Source organism: Chiloscyllium punctatum, chromosome 23 (assembly GCF_047496795.1).
Source record: "Chiloscyllium punctatum isolate Juve2018m chromosome 23, sChiPun1.3, whole genome shotgun sequence".
NCBI lineage: Eukaryota > Metazoa > Chordata > Chondrichthyes > Orectolobiformes > Hemiscylliidae > Chiloscyllium > Chiloscyllium punctatum.
Window position 1 is genome coordinate 90,904,705 of NC_092761.1, and position 23,363 is coordinate 90,928,067.

Genomic DNA, 23,363 nt, shown 5'->3' on the forward strand with positions numbered 1-23,363 from the left:
TTAGTTTTTGAGACAGGAATGGTGATTGATGTCACATTGAACATGGTGCAACGGGGAGGGATGTAGGGGGTGGGGGTGGGGGTGGGGGTGGGGGGGGCGGGGGCGGGGTGGGAGGATGGAGATGAGGTGGTGTGATCAGGGACAGAGAGGGGCAGTGGGATAGGGCTGGGCAGAGAGGCAGGGAGTGAACTAGTGATGCTGAGTCTGGTTTTTATAATGAATTGATCACTTAGTGTCAGGGCATTGAAACAGGTGGTGTTTGGAGAAATGGAGAAATCACTTCAATTTCAGAAAGTGAAGATGTAATCTTGCCTGGAAGGGTGTAGTATATTAGTGCAGGAAATGTTAGTATACTAAAAACCTTGCTTAATACGACTTGCATTAATATAGCATCTTTCGCAAGCTCAGAGTGCAGTGCAGCCAATAAGTGGAGTGTTGACACTATTACACACTGAATCTGTGCATAGTAAGAGCCCACAGACAGCGGAATGAGTTTGATTGCGGGATCACCATCAGGTAACAGAACTTACTGGGTTTTTTTTCAAAATCATTGGTGTGTTATGCTTCAGCTGCATCTGAGGGAGCACGCACATCCCCTTGGTTTAACATCACCGCCAGCACAGACAATGTGGCACTCCCTCAGGCCTCCATTGTAATAGCAGCCATCATTAGTGCTCTGGGTCTCAGCAGGGAATTTGAACAGACATCCTTCTAACTTGGAAGTGAAAGCTATTGACTGAGAGATGGCTGACACTGGAAAACAGTGAATCTGAATAATTCACTGTCTGTCAGTCAGTGGCTTTGCGAATGTCGGGTGGATTAGGGATATCCAAGACCCTGAACGTTAAGCAGACAGCTGGCTGTATTTTATATTTATGGTTTCAGGTGATTTTGGTTGAGAAGTGTCTGTCTGACTGAATTTTTTCCTCCCACTGTCCCAGTGAGCTCAGGAGATGAGAGAGTACCGGCAACAAGAGCAGTCTGACTCCCAGCAGATACTTCCCGTGACACAGGAGCTCCCCGTTCTCGAGCAGTTTGTTTGTCAGAAGAAGAACAAGAAGGAGCGGAGTCGGCTGACGGACAATAAAATGTTGGCTGGCTCACAGAAGCCAGGCCGAGCGCAGAAAACTTCCAGCCCCAACAAGCAGTTAAAGAGCCCTGGCTCTCCGGGAATGCTGTCTCACAGTCCAGGCACACTTCACTCTGGCTGCTCCAGGCCCAGAGGTCTGAAGAGCCCCCCACTCACGGACACACAAAGGTAATTCATTCATTTCTGGAGTTAAATGTTCAGAGGAATTGCCTCGCGAGTCTTGCAGATGTGTTTCTATTTGTTGGCTCCACTGGTAATTCAAATCTCTGATGCCTTCTTAGTCTTACCGCCATTTTGCAAGATTTCAGAATAGATTTGGTAACTCGATGAAAGAGATTGTCAGAGGATGTTGTGAAACTTGAAAGGGTTCAGAGAAGTTTTACAAGGATGTCGTCAGTTGGAGGGTTTGAACTATAGAGAGGGGCTGAAAACTAGAGGGCAGAGGTTAAAGGTGAGAGGGAAAAGATTTAAAAGGGACCTAAGGGGCAACTTTTTCACGCAGTGGATGGTGTGTGTATAGAATGAGCTGGCAGAGGAAGTGGTAGAGACTGGTACAATTACAACATTTAGAATTAGAATTCGAATTCCTACAGTGTGGAAACAGGCCCTTCAGCCCATCAAGTCCATACTGCCACCCAGACCCGTTACCCTACATTTCTCCTGACTAATGCACCTAACCTATATGTCCCTGAATTTAGCACGGCCAATTCACCTAACCTGCACATCAATGGACTGTGGGAGGAAACCAGAGCACCTGGAGGAAACCCACGCGCACACAGGGAGAATGTGCAAACTTCACACAGACAGTCGCCGAGGCTAGAATCAAACCCGGGTCCCTGGTGCTTTGAGGCAGCAGTGCTAACCACTGAGCCAAAGGCATCTGGATGGGTATATGAATAGGAAGGGTTTAGATGGATATGGGCCAAATGCTGGCAAATAGGGGGGTAGATTAGGTTGGGATATCTGGTTGGCATGGACAAGTTTAGATTAGATTAGATAACTTACAGTGTGGAAACAGACCCTTCAGCCCAACAAGTCCACACCGAAGCGCACCCACCCAGACCCATTCCCCTACATATACCCCTGCACCTCACACTACGGGCAATTTAGCATGGCCAATTCACCTGACCTGCACATCTTTGGACTGTGGGAGGAAACTGGAGCACCCGGAGGAAACCCACGCAGACATGGGGAGAATGTGCAAACTCCACACAGCCTGAGGCGGGAATTGAACCCAGGTTTCTGGCGCTGCAAGGCAGCAGTGCTAACCACTGTGCCACCGTGCTGCCCACTAGGACCAAAGGATCTGTTTCCATGCTGTACGGTTCTATGCTCTGAGGTGCTGTAATTTAATATTACCTCCGTCTGCCCAATGAGGTGGGTTTAAATAAAGGTAAAATACTGAGATGTTGAAAGTATGACTTAGGTACTTGAAGGGCTGGAGAAACTCAGGTGGTCTGTGAGAAAGAACCAGCGATAACGTTTCAATTCCAGTAGGACTCTTGCTCAGAGCTGATGGATGTGGATGTAAAAGTTTATTGATTGCAATATATGTTGTTTCCTGTAAAATAAGTTCAGTAAAATCCATTGTGAGTAAAGTTCCACAAGACTGGCACAGTTCAAAGTGCCCCTTAGCAGATTTAATGCTAAGAGAAAGTGCAGGATAAGCTGGGTGAGTGATAGAGGTGGTCAGTGTTGGAATGAACTGGCTGCAGTGTCTGCCACTGGAGGGCACTGGAGTATTCTCACAGCAAAGAGCTGCCCTGCAGTGAGTGTCAGAATTTTATAGGAATGCACAGTTTGCTTCTGATACTGAATCATCCCATGAAAACATTTGCAAGCGCACAATCAGTAATCTGATTTGGCAACTTCTCCTACTTTGTGTGCATTTTAAATTATTTAGTTGATGACGAATTCATTTTTTTAATCTACTCATGACGACTGTTTATTCAGGGTAAATGTCACTTACTGTGGAACTGTACAATGTCAGTGTTTATACAGGGTAAGGGTCACTCACTCTGTAACTGTACAGGGACAGTGTTTATTCAGCAGGGTAAGGGTCACTCGCATTTCCAGAAGGCCTTTGACAGGTGCTGTCCAGGAGACTGCTAAATATGATAAGAGTCTGTGGTGTTCGGGGCAAGGTACTGAGCTGAAAAATGTGTTGCTGGAAAAGCGCAGCAGGTCAGGCAGCATCAAAGGAGCAGGAGAATCGACGTTTCGGGCATAAGCCCTTCTTCAGAAATCAGGATTCTTCAGGATTTCCTGAAGAAGGGCTTATGCCCGAAACGTCGATTCTCCTGCTCCTTTGATGCTGCCTGACCTGCTGCACTTTTCCAGCAACACATTTTTCAGCTCTGATCTCCAGCATCTGCAGTCCTCACTTTCTCCCCGGGGCAAGGTCCTGGCATGGATCAAGGATTGGCTGACTGGTATGAGGCAGATAATAGGAATAAAGGTCTTTTTTTAAAATGGAAGCTGGTGACTAGAGGAGTTCTGGATTAGTGGTGCTGGAAGGGCACAGCAGTTCAGGCAGCATCCAAGGAGCTTCCACAGTGGTCCACAGTAACGTGAATGATCTGGGCGAAATCATGGTTTAGAGATGCCGGTGTTGGACTGGGGTGTACAAAGTTAAAAATCACACAACACCAGGTTATATTCCAACAGGTTTAATTGGAAGCACTAGCTTTTGGAGTGTCACTCCTTCATCAGGTGATAGTGGAGGGCTCAATCCTAAGTCACAGAATTTATAGCAAAAATTTACAGTGTGATGTAACTGAAGTTATACATTGAAAACTACCTTGATTGTCTGTTGAGTCTTTCATCTGTTCGAATACCATGATAGTTTCACTTTCAAGTGTAATCTGGGCGAAGGAACTGAGGGCAGTGTTGCAGAGAGACTGCAGAAGATCTTGAACAGGTTGTGAGAACAGGCAAAAATAATGCCAGATGGAATATAGTGTGGGAAAGTGTAGGTTAGGCATTTTGATTGGAAGAACAGCGGTGTAGAGTATTTTCCAAAAAGGGGAAAATCTTGGAAAATTTGAAGCACAAAGGACTTAGGAGTCCTAGTTCAGGATTCTGTTAAGGTTAACTTGCAGGTTCAGTTGGCAGTTGGAATGCAAATACAACGTTGGCATTCAATTCAAGAGGGCTAGAATACAAGGGTGGGGATGTACTGCTGAGGCTATACAAGGTTCTGGTCAGACTGCATTTAGAACATAGAACAGCAAATGCCTGTGCTGACCACGATGTCATTCTAAACAAATCCCACCTACCTGCACCTGATCTGTATCCCTCTGTTCCCTGCCTATCCCAATGTTTGTCTAAATGCTTCTTAAATGTTGCTTTTGTATCTTCTGCCACCTCCCCAGCAGTGTGTTTCAGGACCGTACCACCATCTTATTTTAAAAAAACTTGCCTTGCACACCTCCTTTACACGTTTTGAACCGATGTCCCCAGTATCTTAAATTTCCATTCTGGGAAAAAGTCTTTTGACTATCCACCCTATCCATGCCTCTGATAATTTTATAAACGTCTAACAGGTCACCCCACATCCTCTGATGTTCGAGTGAAAACAATCCAAGTGTGTCCAATCTCTCTTTATACCTGTTACTCTCCAGTTCAGGTAAAGTTCTGGTAAACTTCTTCTACACCCTCTCCAAAGCCTTCATGGCCTTCCTATAGTGTGGCAACCAGGACGTGCGCACAATATGCACATACCCCATATGTGGCCGAAATAAAGTCTTGAACAGCTGCAACATGACTTGCCAACTTCTTTCTTGATTCCTGATGAAGGGCTTTTGCCCGAAATGTCGATTTTTTTCCTGCTCAAATGCTGCCTGACCTGCTGTGCTTTTCCAGCAGCACTCTAATCTTGCCAACTTCTTTACTCAGTGCTCCAACCAATGAAGGGAAGCATGCCAAACCCCTTCTCTACCACCTTGTCTGCTTTCAGGGAACTATGCACTTGCATCCCAAGATCCCTCCGTATATCAGTGTTCCTAAGGATTCTGCTATTTACTGTATACTTCCCTCTTACATTTGTCCTCACACTCACACTCATCTGAATTAAACTCCAGTTGCCATTTCTATGCTAACTTTCCAACTGATCTATATTCTGCTGTATCCTTTGATAACATTCCTCACTATCCGCAACTCCATCAATTTTCATGTTACCTGCAGACTTACAAATCAGACCATTACAATTTCATCCAAATCCTATATAATATACAATAGAGGCCCTAGCACTGATCCTGTGGATCCACTGGTCACTGATCTCCAGTCAGAAAAATACTCGTCCACGTTGACCCTCTGTCTTCTATAGCCAAGCCAATTTTGAATCCAGCTTGCTAACGCATTGTAGATCTTATATGACTTCATCTTCTGGACCAGCCTACCATCAGGGACCTTGTTAAATGCTTCAATAAAGTCCATGTAGACAACATTCACTGCCCTGCCCTCATCAATCATTTTCATCACTTCCTCAAAAGGCTCAACCGACTGTGTGAGACAAAATCTCCCCTGCGAAAAAGCCATGCTGACTATCCCAAAAAGGTTCATTTTTCTCCAAATTTGAGTAGATCCTGTCCCTAAGAATCTTCTTGATAATTTTGCGATCACTAATATAAGGTTCACCGGCCTGTTATTTCCTGGATTATCCCTGTTGCCCTTCTTAAACAGAGGAACAACATTAGCTATTCTCCAGTCCTCTGTCACCTCTAATGATCTCTGTAAAGATCCCAGCCACCTCCTTCATTGCCTCCCTCAGTATCCTGGGATAGGTCCCATCAGACCCTGTGAACTTATCCACTTTAATGTTTTTCAAGACCCCTAACACCAACTCTTCCTTAATATCGAAATACTCCAGGATATCAAGATACCCTTCTCTAGTCTTACCATCATCTATGACCAACTCGGTAGTGAATATCAATGTGAATTGCTCATTCAGGACTTCACCCATTTTCTCCAGCTCCATTTGAAATACTGTGAGCAGTTTGTGGCTGGATTAGCGAGGAAGGATGTGCTGGCATTGGAGGAGACGTCCAGAGCAAATCCATAAGAATGACCCCAGAAATGATGAGTCTTCATTGGTTGAGGATCTGTGGCTGTACTCCATGGAATTTAGAAGGATGAGGGAGAATTTATTGAAACTTAAAGGGTGCTGAGAGGCCTGGATAGAGTGGACACGGAACAGATGTTTCCACCAGTAGGAGAGACAAGGGCCTGAGGGGACAGCCTCAGAGTGATGGGATGACCCTTTAGAACTGAGGTGAGGGGGGGATTTCTGCAGTCAGAGGGTGGGGAATCTGTGCAACTCATTGCTACAGAGTGCTATGGAGGCCAAGTCATTGAATGTATTACAGACAGAGATGGATAGGTTGTCGATTGATAAGGGGATTAAAGATTGCAGGGAGAAGGCTGGAGAATGGGGTTGAAAAACATATCAGCCATGATCAAATGGTGAAGCAGACTTGATGGGTGGAATGGCCACATTCTCCTATGTCTTATGGTTGGGCTATTCGGCAGAGTAAAGCCACTGTATGGGGATCATACTATTTAAAATAAAAGCATTTTTGCTGCTATATGTGTTGACCACATACAGCGTGTGATCCTCAACATACCGTGACTACACTGTGTGGCCCTTGCCAAGTAGCTTGGAACTGTTGATTAGATTTCAGCCTAGAACTGATTCCTGCATGTTAGCTAGTTCGAGTGATCTAATGTTCTGTAGTTTAATGAGTGCTGCGAGGGGGGGGGGGGGGGTGCAATACCTTATTCCCCTCAAATCTCACTCTGTGCAGGGAAACTTCTAAGACTGGCAGAAACTGCCAGAGGACTGTATTTCCGTTGTTCACCTGTGGTGTGTGTTTATTTAAGGAACCTGTAGTCTGTAACTGCTGAGTACTGCTGCAGGATGTTGTGTAGGTGGAGTTAGCAGCAGCCGCTACTGGGGAATTTCACCATGGCTCGTTGTTGATGTGACGTATGGCTTCCTCTTTGAGCTGACAGCTGCTGCTGATGTCACTCACTGTTGCTGTCTGCCCAAGTGGCACTTTCTGTTGCCATTTAACCCTTTCAGGGATTGATGTCACAGAGGTCCCACTTCTCAATCATTCCCTCTTCCCCCACCACTAAGAGTCCAATAAGCAATTGGCAGCAGAATCATGGAGGGAGATCTGGAAGGATTGAGCTGTGATGGGGAATGAACTGCCTGAATGAGCAGAAGATTTCAGTACGGTAAGGACTTGCAAAAGAGAGTTACATAAATACTTGGACAGGGACATTTTCCAGGGCGATGGGGAATGACCGGGGATTGGTGGGAGCGGTTGTGTGGATCTGGCTCCCTTCAAAGGTGCTGGCAGAGACATAATGGGCCGAATGGAGCCTCTGACACAGTTTGATTCAGTAAAGCTTCAATGGAGTGAAGAGCAGTGATGGGAGCAGATGGTCCGTGGCTGGGTATGCGTCATGGGCCTCTCAAAGGCCAGGCTCTTGGAGTTTCAACTCTGTTCCAAGAACCAGTGAGTTGGTGTTATTGCAGCTGTGACCTGTTTCCCTTTTGGCCCAGGGATTTCCCCCTACGTTCAGTATCAAATCTCTTTGTAATGTTAAAGACCTCTTCTCCCACCTTGTATCAACCCTTTCATAGACTGCACTCCTCACCTCGTTTTGTCACTATATTCCACTCCATCAGAGAGACTGTCTGCTCTCTCACTGCTCCAACTTCCAAGTCCTTATCCATGCCTCTGTCCTGGCCAGTCACTCATCATCTACTCTCCATAAGGTTGAACTCCTGGAGAACTCTGCTGACCATCTCTTGCAGATCTCTTAGCAAGTCTTGTTCACCTGTTTCCCAGACCTGTGTCAGCTCTAGGTCTGTCAACACTCAAAACATTTTCATCAGATTCCAAGGTCACTGTGTTCCTCCAATTCTGACCTTGAGAGTGTCACAGATTAGCATCGCTGCTTCATTGGTCATCGTCACCGTGCTCTGTGACAGGCTCTTCGAGCTGTTGCTCCTCCTCCCTCTCCTTGTAAGACACTCCTTAAAACCTACCTCTTTGACCGAACACTTGGTCACTTATCTTAGTATCGCCTTTAGTGGCTTGATGTTATATTTGACATTTGGTTCTGTGGCACATTTTACAAGGCGCTGTATGAATGCAGCTGTTTACGTGTAGTTCCTAATTAGTTGCAGTTCTAGCTTAGCACAGAAACGTGATCCCAGCCGTGAATGAAAAGCTCATTTTGCTCACCTTCACTTGTCAATGTAGCAGCCTGAGACCAAGAACTCTCCCTCCTGCAGGACCAAGGCAGCTTCATTCAGTCTTGTCTGCCTCCTCCTGGTGTCTGGCACCTCACCAGCTCATCCTGCCTTGGAAATATATCATCCTGTCTTCACTGTCACTGGGTCAGAATCCTGGAATTCCCTCCCTCAGGGGCATTGTGGGTCTATCCACAGCACACGGACTGCAGCGTTCCGAGAAGACAGCTCACCCCCACCTTCTCAAGGGGCAACTAGGGGATGGGGAATAAATGCTGGGCCCAGCCAGTGATGCTTACACCCACAAGTGAATGAAAAGAAGCCAGGAATGCCTTGGGCTCACTTGCTGTTCCAAGTGGATTTAGCTGATCATAGTCAAGTGGATGTACCAAACTGAAAGAAAGAGGTTGCCATTTATAGAGCACCTTTCAAGACTTCAGAGCGTTTCAAAGTATTTTACAACCAATTAACAACTTCTCTCTGTACTCACTCCTGGAGACAGTTAATGCGTGGTGGGATCCTTCAAGCTGTAATGCAATAAGTGACTGGATAATCATCCTTGTGTTAATTTGAGGGATAATTAAATATTGGCTAGAGCACCAGGAGAGCATTCCTAATTGAATAAGAAATTAACACTTGAGAAGACCAAAACGATAACTCATTGGAAGGATAGCACCCTGAGACTGCAGCACTCCATCTGTACTGCACTTGGCTTGGGACTTTGTAAGAGCACTATCTACTTGCCTACTCTGGTATCTTTGGGCAAGCGTCAGAAGTGAGGTGGTGGAGTGATAAGAAAACTCAATTAGTGTCCTCATTCTCAATTGATGGTCCTTAACAGTAAACTGAACATCTTGAGTGACAACAGGATGGCACCCATTAAGATGGCAAGCAGCAAGCAAAAAGTAATAGAGTAGCGAAAGTAAATATCAGTCATTCGAAGCAGAAATCGTATAACTCGTCTCGAGAAATCAAGAAAATTGCAGAGACATCGAATAAGTATTGTGTGTTTGTCATCAAAACAGAAGGCACAAGTATCATTCCAGATGTAGACAATAACCTTGGGCTAATACAGGTGAGGAAATTGAGGACATTAATATCTGCAGAACAAAAATATTGCAAGGAAGGGAAGAAGCAAGACAATGGCCTAGTGGTATTATCACTGGATTATTAATCCAGTGACCCAGATAATGTTCTGGGGACCCAGGTTCAAATCCAGCCGTGGCAGATGGTATAATTTGAATTAAATTTAAAAAGACTGGAATTAAGACTGATGATGACCATGTCAAAAAAACGAAACCCATCTGGTTCACTAATATCTAGACCACGTGTGACTGCAGACCCACAGCAATGTCACTGATTATTAACTGCCCTCTGGGCAAGTGAAGATGCTGTGAATGCGAAAACCAGCATGAGTCAATACTCAAGCCTCAGCTATTTACAATCTGTATCGATGACTTGGGTGAAGAGACACAGATGGAATAAGGCTCCGTGGAATGAGAGTTGTGGGCACAGTATGGAAACGAGTGGGCATCAGGATGTCGGGTGGTGTATAATGTGGGCAGGTGTGAAGGTATTCACTTGGGCTATAAGAATAAACAAGCAGAATATTGTTTAAACAGTTCGAAACTTGTAAATGTTGTGGATCAGCGAGACCTGTTGTTCATACAAATACGCCCACAGTCAATATGTAGGTGCAGCGAGCAGTTAGGAAGGCAGCTGATATTTGGTGTGTCTTGTTTGGAGTACAGGAGTGAAGAAGCTTGGTCTTCATATTCAAGGAGTGATGGAATTGCACTGGAGATGATGAAGCGAAACTTCACTCAGTTGACTACTGGATTTATCCTTTGATGAGGAGCTGAGTAAATTGGGCCAACATTCTCTGGAGTTTAAAAACTTGAGGGGAGATCTCATTGAAACAGACACCTGACTGGGTAAATACAAAGAGATTGCTCCTGCCTGGCTGGGGAACCTAAAACACAGGCACAGTCTCCCCATACGGGGCCAGTCATATAGGGACGAGGAGCAAGAAATGTCTTCAATCAGAGGATTGTGAATCTTTGGAATTCTGTGTCCCAGAGGGATGTGGATGCTCCATCGTCAAGTATATTTAAGGCCGGGATCAACAGAATATTTGTCTCAGGGAATCAACGGTGGGGGAGTGAATTTGAAGCTCAAGATCAGTCAGGATCGTATTGAATAATGGAGCCGGTTTGATGGGCCGAATGGCGGTCCCATGCTCTGTTCTAACATTTACTATCCAGTGACTTGTTCCTATTGAGTGAGAAACTGGAGGGGAACAGCAAGAGGATCTGAATTGGGGAATTCCACAACAGGAAGGATATTTTTTTCACCCAAGAGTTTTGTCAGATTTGCGATGCCTGAACTTCTGCTTCACCCTGGGCTCTCTCCATGTGAGTGGAGTTTTCCTTTCATCAGTAATGGAGCTGTTGATCTTGAATCACTGAAGCTCTCTGGGCAAAACATTAAAAAGAATTATCTGACAATAAAGTAACCTGGAGACACTCCCCTTACTCTGCCTGCACTCCCAGGCAAATATCAAGGAATCCAAAGGGGCTTTTTTTAATCTTGTGAAGCCGTTGAATCTTGCACTGCTTCAAGGGATTTGAGTTCAGGGACCCTTTTAACTTTGTGTTGTTTCTCCTGCCTTCATGTCTCGCACGGCCTGTTTGTAATGTCGGGTTCTGTGGAGAGGAGCAAACCCAGGCAGGATTTATTGACTCTACCTGCAGCTGCTGAGCTTCGTTGCTTTTTTAACGCCAAGGTATACTTTTTAAGTTTACCCAGAGGCATTGGGATTAGTCCAGTTAGACACAACTGGCTGTCTCACTGTGCACACTCTAACTTAATTCAAACAGACCCCTTAATCTCATAACAAGGTGGAAATTCCAAACCTGTACGATAGGGGCTGTTTGATGAAAACCTGGCCCATTTAACCCCCTCAGTGCTGCCTTGTAATTTGGACAACAAGTCTGGTATAGAGCTGAGCAATGTTGAATACTGTAATTCAGAAAGCTAATTGAGGGTTAAGTGCACTGCACGTGTTGCTCCCAAGATCAAAGTGGCTTTTATTTGGTGCTATTAGCAGTGTAACTACTCGTAATTGAAAAGTGATTAACGGTTTTTTGTCTTATTGATTGTGTTTGGCTGGCCTTTTACTTGCTGTAAATCCTGAATAGTTCTCAGCCCATGGTGACCCACTGCTTTAAGGAACATTCCCTGCTCCAGAGCTGTTCTTTGCCATGAGCAGGCATTATGAGAAAATAATCCCCTCTGGGATCAGTGTGTCATTTTCTGGATTGTGCAGGCTGTGTTGATGGTTTTACACTTGTTTCCGATTGAAATCTCACCTTCTGGAATTGGTGATTCACCAATAACTTCCAGCTTCTGAAAGAGGGAGAGATGCCTCATTTTATTGAAGCCTGTCACAACTTCAGAACGTCCCAAAGCATGTCACAGCCAATCTGATACAGTTAGGGTTAGCTGGTCTCAAAAGCAGCAGAGTGGTCATGGGTTATTGAATGATGCTGGTTGTGATGTAAATAGTTAAAAATCACACGACACCAGGTTATAGTCCAGCTGGTTTATTTGGAAGCACCAGCTTTCAGAGCGCTGCTCTTTCAGGTGGTTGTAACAGGATGCGGTGCTCTGAAATTAAACCTGTTGGAATATATCCTGGTGTCGTGTGATTTTTAACTTCATACACCCCAGTCCAACACCGGCATCTCCAAATCAGAGATGTAAATAATTTGCCATTGGCCATCAGTATTTTTTTAGATTAGATTAGATTCCCTACAGTGTGAAAACAGGCCCTTCGGCCCAACAAGTCCATATTACCCTCCGAAGAGTAACCCACCCAGACCCATTTCCCTCTGACTAATGCACCTAACTCCATGGGCAATTTAGCATGGCCAATTCACCTGACCTGCACATCTTTGGACTGTGGGAGGAAAACGGAGGACCCGGAGGAAACCCACGCAGACACGGGGAGAATGTGCAAACTCCACACAGTCACCCCAGGCTGGAATCGAACCTGGGTCCCTTGTGCTTGTGCTAACCACTGAGCCACCGTGATGCCCGTGGGTTGGAAGAGAACACAAACTCGGCGCATTACCCTGCGCAGGTGATCAGGCCTGAGTTTGGGGATCGCAGTCACTGCACCAGGTATTGACCGTCTCCGTCAGTTGTTCATCCCACCACAGTCTTTGGTTTCAATGCGTTTGCTTCAGTGATCTCCCTCCATCGCTGCAGTGGCCTATGTTGCTGTATCGGAGGCATTAGGCTTGAATTAATAATGGTTTCCTTGATTTCACTCACTAGAGCAAAGGCCCCAGATTCCTGTCATGAATCCCAAATATTTTTCCCTGGAAGGTGCAAAATCAAATCACGTAGGAGCAATCCCATTAATCTGTTGGGAGTATTTTTGCACTTGGTGAATTTTGAGAATTGCTTTATGGAAGAGCACGATTAGAGTGATGCTGGAAAAGCACAGCAGGTCAGGCAGCATCCGAGGAGCAGGAAAATCGACATTTCGGGCAAAAGCCCTTCATTAGGAATGAGGCCACACCTTTACCATCAGGAAGAAGTCAGGGAGGTAGGGCAAGGCTGAAGCAGGAGGGTTTGGTTGTGAGGTAAAGGGGTCAAAAGGAATGATAAGGGCTTTTGCCTGAAACGTCGATTTTCCTGCTCCTCGGATGCTGCCTGACCTGCTGTGCTTTTCCAGCACCACTCTAGTCTTGACTCTAATCTCCAGCATCTACAGTCCTCACTTTCGCCTTAATGAAAGAGCAGTCTGTGAAGGACGAAGGACTCACCATCTCCAATGCAGATTATCACGGTCATTTTCTTTTTTTTGGGATCTTGCTGTGCACAATTCTGTGTTGCAGCAGGGACTGAACTTGGTTGGTCCTGAACTGCTGAAATGCAGTGGGGAAAGGCAAGTCTCTCTCTCTCACCTTTTGATCCATTTACCTCACAATCAGGCCCTGCTGCTTTAACCTTGTCCTATCTCCCTGGCTTGTTCCTGATGGTAAAGGCATGGCTCTCCCCACCCCCCCCTCCCCCCCTCCCCCCCCCCCCACCCTCTATGCCCCCCCTCATGAAGCAGCTGTACACAGCAGGCAGACCATTGCTGAAGCCGCTGTCTGATGATGAGCTGAGCAGTAACACACAGGAGCGCCCACCCAGAAATGTCCACTTGTTATCCAGACCAGTATGACACTGTCTGGACCAGCTCATGAAGGGTAGGCAAATCAGACCCCCTCCTTATTCTATGGAATCAGCTGACTGAGAAACGGGAGGGTCAGGGTTTAATTTGCTCTAACTCTGCTGTGCCCATCTTTGCACTAACATAACCGTGCAATCTCACAGCCCTTACACCCGATGCTCCATATGATCCACATTAATTTCTTCCCTGAGGTATCATCAGTTGTGAGTTACACAAAATTTGTAAAACAGCAACAGGCCATTCATTCCAGCTGCTCTGTGCTGCCATTCACTGTTCTGATGGTGAGGTTTATGTGATTAAATTTCAGGACTATGTCTTTAAGATAAAAATGAAGGGGCCACGTGACCTGTTCTGAAGCCTACTGACAGAACCACTTCAAGGTTTGATTACTGCAGATGAAAAGGGATCCGGATTGTTTTACTGGGAAGAAGGTGCAAATTGTTTCTCATTAAAGACCATGGCAGTAGCCTATGTGCTAACAACAGATAGACTGTGGGTCTTCAAAGTCCCAGAATAATGAATTATAAACAGTTATGTTTTAAGGTCCAAGATGAAGAACAGTTGTCTTGCAAGGATTGTAAATCATCATTTCTGCCTGAATACAAGGCCCATGTGATTCATGTTTGCCATGGAAGTGGACTTGAGAGTGGGAGGATTTCTATAATATTCTTGAAAGCTGTACCACACAGTCAGTGTGCCAGGGTCAGGGACCGATTGGGGAGCTCAGGGCTGAAAGTCTGCGATTCATCTCCCAGGAGAGTGCGGTGACTGAAGTTAGCACTATCAAATTTACAGGAAGTTAAAATGATGCTGGACGATTCAGCAAAACTTTACCCATAAGGAAAATATCCAGGAAAATGCACAATGTGAAAGACCATTCAAGAGCAAAAAGTTTCCAGGCTAGGCGAGGAAAATATCAAAAGTAAACTCGTGGGAGCTAAATGTCATTTTGGATTGATGGAATATATACTTTAGGATGGTCTAACGTATGCGTGAATTTATTTTTAGTTGTTCAAAGTTCTGTTTTGTCATTTAAAGTATAAGTTTCCCACAAAAGTAGTATTTTGTTAGCAGCATTTTTAGCTTGCTTGTTGTAGTAAAGATTTTAAAACACAAAATCTTGACCGTGACCTTTCAGCTACTGAGTGGAAGTTCAATTTTTTTTTTCTTTAAGTTATAATTGGTTTCTGTAGAGGTCATAACCATATGCTTCACAAGATCTTCCTCTTTCTCACCCTCTCAACATATCTTTCTTTTCCTTCTCCATCTGTTATAGAGATGAACAGCACAGACCCTTTGGTCCAACGTCCATGCCGACCAGGTATCCTAAATCAATCTAGTCCCATTTGCCAGCATTTGGCCCATATACCTTTAAACCCTTCCTATTCATATACCCATCCAAATACCTTTTAAATGTTGTAATTGTACCAGCCTCCACCACGTCCTTTCCATACACGCACCAACTTCTGCGTGAAAAAGTTGCCCCTCAGGTCCTTTTTAAATCTCTCACCTTAAACCTATGCCCTGGGGAAAAGGCCCTGTTTATTTAGCATATCCATGCCCTCTGCCCCTGACACTCCAGGGAAAACAGCCCCAGCCTATTTTTCCTCTTTCTATAGCTCAAACTTTCCAACCCTGGCAACATCCTTGTAAATCTTTTCTGAACCCTTTCAAATTTAACAATGTCTTTCCTACAGGAGGGAGACCAGAACTGAATGCAATATTCCAAAAGTGGCCTAACCAATGTCCTGTTCAGCCGCAACATGATCTCCCGACTCCTATACTGAGCAGTGACTAATTCTGGTCTCTGCCAAAAGTGAAAGCATCATCATCACATCGATCATAAACTTTAAGATCTCTGTCAGGTCACCCCTCCATTTCTGTTTTCTAGAGATATAAGTTTCCAACTGTTTGATTACCCTGATACAGTGGCCTTTTTCTCTCTCCGAGGATTCTCAATCTCCCCCCGTCTCCCATGCACCTTCACCTTGACCAACTGTGCAACCATCTCGGTGGGTGTCCTTCAGCGCAGTGTTGGAGGTGGGTTGTCGGAGCCCCTGACCTGGTTCTGCTTACAGTACTGGGTGCAGAGGGTGGGGTCCGAGAGTCAGTCTCTGTGCTCAGGTTTCCACTGAGTGCAGGCTCCAGCTCTTTGATCCTGAAGCATTTGGGTGCAACCTGCCAGGAGCTGTGTGCAGGCAAGTAGCAGCACACCCCACTCTGTTCTGCTCTGCCCTGCACTGCCCCACCCCACACACCTCTGCTCAGCACTTCACAGTCTCTCCATTGTTCACAACTCTCTGTCTCCTCCACTTAGACAAGTCAACTCTTTCCTAACAGTCTTCCCTACTTTAAAGTTTCTTTCATTTTGTCACACGCACACACAAACACACTCTTTTGCTCTTGCTTTCATTTTTGTACGCACTCGAGCTGTCACCTTCCCTTGCTCTCTCAATGGGATACTGGTCCCAAACACACTGACTCTGTCACTGGTTTAGGAATGGACTAACATCAGCTACTGTGAGCCCATTTGGTATAGACAGACCAGACCCTCCCCCTCCCCATATCCCTCAATTCCCATCAACTCCCATTCTCTGCCTTCCCAAACTCTGGAATCTGTCCTTTGTACGTTTTCCCACCAGTGGTCTACAATCTCTTCCCTTCACCCTAGTTTTCTGTTAGCTTTTGAGGGACAAAATGTCTCTCCTTCAAAGTTAAAAATCACCCTACACCAAGTTATAATCCAACAGGTTTAATTGGAAGCACTAGCTTTCGGAGTGCACAACCACATGTCAACCACCTCCTTTAATATTGCCATCTGATTTAGAAGGTGTATTTGTGTTCTGTAGCTGCACTGGGGAAGTGCAAAGATGGTGACTGGAAAGTTTGTGCGTGTGTGTGTGTTTGTGCGTGTGTGTGTGTGTGTGTGTGTTTGTGCGTGTGTGTGTGTGAGAGAGAGAGAGAAGAGGGAGGCGGGGAACAGGAAAAAGAGGGGCATTTCCCAGCTGTTTTGAGGTGACTGGAATTGACACTGGTCCCTGACTCAGCTCTTGGCCCTAAGTGAGTGGGCAGGTGTTGGGGGTGGGGAATTTTTCTGTTTCATATTTACTCTCTTTCAGCCAGTGTGTATTGTGGACACCCCAGGTTTGAGGGGGCGGGGAATGGAGTAGCTGAGTTCCCCATGAAACCAGCGAAAGCCATTTCTGTCACGTGTGGTGGACCCTCTGTGATAGCAGAGTTTATAATTCCCACAGATTTCCCTCCCCCTGAACACACTCTCACTTCTCCCTCTCCTCCAAATATCAACCTTCACTCCCCCACACACACACACTCCCCAACGCCTCTCCCATCCATATTCCTGTTCTGAAGACGGGTCACTGCGATATTCACTTTATTTTCTCTCCATAGATGCAGCCAGATCTATTGAGTTTCTCCAAAATCTTCTGTTTTTGTTTCTGATTTCCAGCATCTGTAGTTTTTTTGGGGTTTTTGCCCTTAATCTCACTTTACCATAGCCCTCACCCCTTTCTCCAAAGGCACCTTGATCTGATTTCACCAGTTGATAATGAACTCAGTGTAACCCTTGTTGACAAAGGATTCCCCAAGCATCCTTCCTTATCCCAAACTGCCTTGTGTTTACCCCACGGGGGAGTCAGTCCCAGGGAACAGTAAACCCCATTCAACAGTACAACCACATTCAGGATTTCCTAAACTCCCCAGTCTCATCAGCTCGTGATCCCAGGAGAGACTTGTACTGTGTCTGACATTGGCCAATATTGGGACAATTAGATCAGAGCAGAAACCACTCCACCCACCCTCCCCCCCCCCCCCCCCCCCCCCATCCCCGACTGCGTCTCCAATCAGATCACTCCCTGACTTCCCAGTGCTGGTTGATGTTACTGTGAGGCAGCAAGGTTTAGATTAGATTACTTTACAGTGTGGAAACAGGCCCTTCGGCCCAACAAGTCCACACCGACCCGCCGAAGCGCAACCCACCCATACCCCTACATTTACCCTTTATCTAACACTACGGGCAATTTAGCATGGCCAATTCACCTGACCTGCACATCTTTGTGACTGTGGGAGGAAACCGGAGCACCCAGAGGAAACCCACGCAGACATGGGGAGAATGTGCAAACTCCACACAGTCAGTCGCCTGAGGCGGGAATTGAACCCGGGTCTCGGGCGCTGTGAGGCAGCAGTGCTAACCACTGTGCCACCGTGCCGTATAAAAGGTGATCACCAGGTTTGATCTTCCCCAAAGTCACTGGTCACTTGGAAGCTTCCTCTACATCTGATGTTATGCAGTCCCAGACTGAACTGTTTGACAGGGGAATTACAGTCAGCAAGTTCCCAGTGACACAGATCTGTTTGAAAATGAATGTTTTGTTTTTGATATTTTGGTGTGAATGATGTCTGTGTGAGGGTTCAGACTGTATTCAAAGGGTGGATTTCTGTCATGCAGGGAGCGTGTCACAAATATAGGAGCATGTTCGACAGAGTGTTCATGAGAGAGAGGAGGGGAGAGAGAGAGAGAGAGAGAGAGAGAGAGAGAGAGAACTGACGAGGTCCTTTGTTTATGCCTGACTTGAAGAAAGAGGGTCTGATTGACTGAATTCCGCACATATAAATCGTGTAGCGACAGGCTGTGGTTTTTAGGCGTGAGTCATGCTTGTGTTTGAAGTGAGCTGCTGAGGGGAGGAAGCTGTGTCGATGTGAAGATTACAGCCTCTGAATGCAAGGAAGCAGACGACTGGGAGTGTGTGACCAGAGTCATATCACCCACCTAATGTGCAGCTGCAAGCACATGTCAGACCGATTGGAGATATTGGATGTTGTGCTGGGAACCGGTGTTTTAGCAGACTGCACAGTGCAGGGCTGCAAGGCAGAACTGTCCTGTGGGTGAGTACAGAAAAACCTTTTGATTTGCCTAACAAAAGGGACAGCCAGAGCGAAGGGACTGACTGCGATTTTTTAATGCAGTTATTCCCAGTGCTCTGAATTCTGTTATTCATTTATTGAAAACATTGGGAGGTTGAAGTGTTCTGTGTTTGAACTGACGAGTGTCTCAAGTCACTGTGTGGTGGGAGGGGGAGGAGGTGGGAGTTGTGGGGGGGGGAAGCAGGAGTTGAATATTCACCACAGTTGTATTGTGGTAGGTCCAGCTGAAACCAGCAGTTATCTGTCGTGAAGCTAATGTGAGACAGTGCACTGACCAGGTGTGAGGGGAAAAAGGATTGAATTTATGTAGCCCCTTTCATGTCCATAGGATGTCCCAAACCACTAAACAACCAATTAAGTTGTTTTGTATTAGTAATGTAGGAAACACAGTAGCTAGTTTGTACACAGCACAATCCCACAAGCAACACATTAATGATCAGATTCTGTGTCTTTATGATTTTGGTTGTGGAATGGATACTGACCAGAACACAGGAGAGAACCTATCTTTGAAATTTAACCAGGTTAGTGTTATAACCACCTGAGAGGAAAGCTAAGGCCTCAGTTTAATGTATCACCTCTGACCGTGTAGCACTTTGGTACTGCAGTGGAGTGAGGTCCTGGATTTTTGGCCCTAGTTTGTGGAACACCAACTTGATCCTAACACCAGAGCGGAAGTGGGTACTTCAGATGCTGGAGATCAGAGTCAAGATTAGAGTGGTGCTGGAAAAACACAGGTCAGGCAGCATCCGAGGAGCAGGAAAATCAACGTTTGGCCAAAAGCACATGATGAAGGGCTTTTGCCCGAAACGTCGATTTTCCTGCTCCTCAGATGCTGCCTGACCTGTTGTGCTTTTCTAGCGCCTCTCCAATTTTGATCCTGTCACCGCCTAAGTCACTTGGTCAGTTTTCAAAAAAACAGACTTGACAGATTTTTAAAGAATGTACAATGCTAGCAGTAGGCCAACAATTGGGAAAATTATAGCACAAGTACTTTGTGCATTTTGACAGATTTATCAGAGTTCCTTGAGGATGTAACAAGGAGGTTTGGATAAAAGGGAACAGGTAAATGTAGGGTACTGTATATAGATTTCAGAATTACACTCTATAAAGTACCAAATAATTAGTAAATGTACCATTCAGCAACGGATACCTGAAAGAAAAATAAAGGCAGAGAAATTAAAGAGGGAAGGGAAAGCTAGCAAAAATATAAAAACAGACAGTAAAAGTTTCTGTGGTATAAAGGGAAGAGAGTAATTAAAATGAATGCTAGTCCTTTTAGAGTGAGAGACTGCAAAACAAGGAAATGGCAGGGACTTTGAAGAAGTTTTTAAAATCCCATTCACAGTGAAAGACACTAGAAATATCCCAAGAAAAGTAGAAAATTGATAGGTGAAAGACAGAGAGGAAATTATTTTTAATAGATGCACCGTAGAAAGCTCCTATCCAGATGTATCGCAGCTTAGTTTGGTAACTGTCCTTCCCATGACCACAAGAAACTACAGCGAGTTGTGAACACAATCCATCACCAAATCCAGCCTTTCATCCAGTAATTCCATCTACACTTCCTGCTGCCACGGGGAAGCAACCAACATCATCAAAGACCCCTCCCACCCCAGTTATACTCTCTCCCACTCTTCCATCAGGCAGAAGGTACAAAAGTTTGAAAACACGTACTAACAGATTCAAGAACAGCCTCTTCCCAGCTATTATCAGACTTATGAACGGGCCTCTCATGTATTAGAGTTGATCTTTCTCTGTAGCTGTAACTTATTCTGTATTCTGTTCAATTGCCCTGATGTAATTATTGTAAGGTATGATTTGTCTGGTTAGCACACAATACAATACTTTTCACTGTATCTTCATACATATGACAATAACAAATTAAATCAAAGAATGTGCTAAGCAAGTGAATGAGTCTAAAGTGTGACATGTTGCGTGGACCAGATGTCCTTCCCCCTTTTGATGGGTGGGGGGGTGGGAGGATGTTGAAAAGAACCGGCCTCAGAGACAGTGCCCGCACAAGTCCCACAGGTTCTAGAAAAGCCACAGAAGATTTGAAAGCTGCAAATATGACTTCAGTATTCGAGAAAGGAGAGAGAAAAAAATGCAGGAAATTGGGCCAATTAGCTTAACACCAGTCATAGGAAAATTGCTAGCATCTATAGTTAAGGACCAAGTTGGAGGACATTTAGAAAATCATAACACATTCAGAAAGTAAGGGCTCCTGTGGCACAGTGCTAGCGTCTCTATCTCTGGGACAAGAGAACTAGAGGCTTGTAATAATAGCTGTGATCAAGCTGATTAGAAAGTATCTACAATCTAGCAGAATTGATGTGGTTTTGTGAAATGAAATTTTTGTTTGATTAATTCATCAGAGCTCTTTGAGGATGCGACAAGGTGGATGAATATAGGGGAACAGATAGATGGGTTTCAGAAAGTACCAAATAAACAATTATTGTGCAAAAGGTTCATGGTATTTGGGTGATATATTAACCTGGATTTGATAAAGGCTTGAGTAGAGGAAGCAGATAATTTTCAGGTTAGTCAATGAATGGAGTGCCACGGGGATCGGTTCTGGAGCTTCATCTGTTTCTGTAACAATGATCTTGTGCCATGTCATGCCATTTGGATTCGAGGGATGTGGGGCTTTGGTAAATGCAGCCTGTATTCACTTCCACGAACATACACGTGATTGCACTGCATGGCCTGGAGTTAATCATTCTTACCTTCCCAGTGAGATTCTGCCCCTTCTCCTGTATTGACACTCAAACAGACTGACATCATGGAACTAAGAGAGAGAGAGAAACCTTTCCAGTGAGGCTGGAGTTGAGGATGTAGGACCATGTGTTTAAAATCTGAGTTAGGCCAATCAGGAGGGAAGTCAGTCTCCTTCTGTTTGAACCATGGAGTTTTCTGTCACATTAGATGAGAGCTTGGTTAATCATTTTAAATCTGAGAATGATATACTGGGCAGATGTACGGAGGATATTGTACCAAGGGTGGAGTTGGTCTGGGGCCAATTCTGACCTCATTGAGTGTTGGGATTGAAGGGACTCAATGGTCTCTTCCTGTTTCAGTGTGTTCTGAACGAATCAAAGCCAGGCGGTGAACTCACTCCATCCTTTCAGATGTCCCTCTCGGCCATGCATTCTCAATTCTGTCCTGTTTGTGACTCCTTCCCCAGGCACACCTGACTGCCAGATCTGTGCGGTTAAACATCTCATGTGTTTAATTTAAAAACTGTTTCTTTGTTTTTGGTTCCAGATTTTCTGAGAACAGTTTGAAAATAAAACACGAATCAGAAATCCGCCTGTCCACAGTCCCATCGCCGAAACCCGTGACCAATCAAATGCACACAGACAGTAAACTGACCAATCACGGTAAGCCGGTCAATAGCAGTGGCCCTGCCCCCAATGCGAGCCAGGGACCAGTCTGTGGCCTGGGCCCCAAAACCACATCGAACCCTGGTCACGGGACCAAGTCCACACAGATCTCTCCTGGAAGCTCAGCGCTGAAAAGTAGCCAGAACTCTGTGCCCAACCTCGGAGCGCTGAAGGGTAAAGTGAAACGGGAAAGGAGTATCTCAGTGGATTCGGGAGAGTTACGGGATACCACCACACCCATCATCGACACGGAAACAAAAGGTGAGAAACCAACTGGGATTTTCATGACCCAGAAATGGTCGGGGGGGAAGGCCATTCAGCCCTTTGAGTCTGTCCCTTCCATCAAGGAGATTGTTCCTGATCTGTGACCTAACTCCAGAGACTTACAGTGGAGGAAGTGCTGGATGTCTTGAAATAGTTAAAGGTGGATAAATCCCCAGGACCTGATCAGGTGTACCCTAGAATTCTGTGGGAAGCTAGGGAAGTGATTGCTGGGCCGCTTGCTAAGATATTTATCATCGATAGTCACAGATGAGATGCCGGAAGACTGGAGGTTGGCAAATGTGGTGACACTATTTAAGAAAGGTGGTAAGGTCAAGCCAGGGAACTATAGACCAGTGAGCCTGACCTCAGTGTTGGGCAAGTTGTTGGAGGGAATCCTGAGGGACAGGATGTACATGTATTTGGAAAGGCAAGGACTGATTAGGGATAGTAAACATGGCTTTGTGCGTGGGAAATCATGTCTCACAAACTTGATTGAGGTTTTTGAAGAAGTAGCAAAGAGGATTGAGGGCAGAGTGGTAGATGTGATCTATGTGGACTTCCGTAAGGTGTTCGACAAGGTTCCCCATGGGAGACTGATTAGCAAGGTTAGATCTCATGGAATACAGGAAGAGCTAGCCATTTGCATTCAGAACTGGCTCAAAGGTAGAAGACAGAGGGTGGTAGTGGAGGGTTGTTTTTCAGACTGGAGGCCTGTGACCAGTGGAATGCCACAAGGTTTGGTGCTGGGTCCTCTACTTTTTGTCATTTACATAAATGATTTGGATTTGAGCATAAGAAGTACAGTTAGTAAGTTTGCAGATGACACCAAAATTGGAGGTGTAGGTTACCTCAGATTACAACAGGATCTTGACCAGATGGGCCAATGGGCTGAGGAGTGGCAAATGGAGTTTAATTTAGACAAATGCGAGGTGCTGCATTTTGGGAAAGCATATCTTAGCAGGACTTATACGCCTAATGGTAATGTCCTAGGGAGTGTTGCTGAACAAAGAGACCTTGGAGTGAAGGTTCATAGCTCCTTGAAAGTGAAGAAGGCGTTTGGTATGCTTTCCTTTATTGGTCAGAGTATTGAGTACAGGAGTTGGGAGGTCATGTTGTGGCTGTACAGGACATTGGTTAGGCCACTGTTGGAATATTGTCTGCTGTTCTGGT

At 45.4% G+C, this 23,363-nt stretch overlaps 1 protein-coding gene across 3 annotated transcripts in view; it reads left to right on the top strand.

The window, feature by feature from the left end:
* bcl9l (bcl9 like) overlaps positions 1-23,363 on the top strand; it is a 121,795-nt gene that overhangs the window by 78,101 nt on the left and 20,331 nt on the right. For all 3 annotated transcript variants that reach the window (XM_072593465.1, XM_072593463.1, XM_072593464.1), the window contains exons 3-4: positions 942-1,258; positions 21,811-22,190. In XM_072593465.1, coding sequence (XP_072449566.1) covers positions 954-1,258; positions 21,811-22,190 — 685 coding nt within the window. In that variant the 5' untranslated portion in view covers positions 942-953. The remainder of the gene's footprint in view (positions 1-941; positions 1,259-21,810; positions 22,191-23,363) is intronic.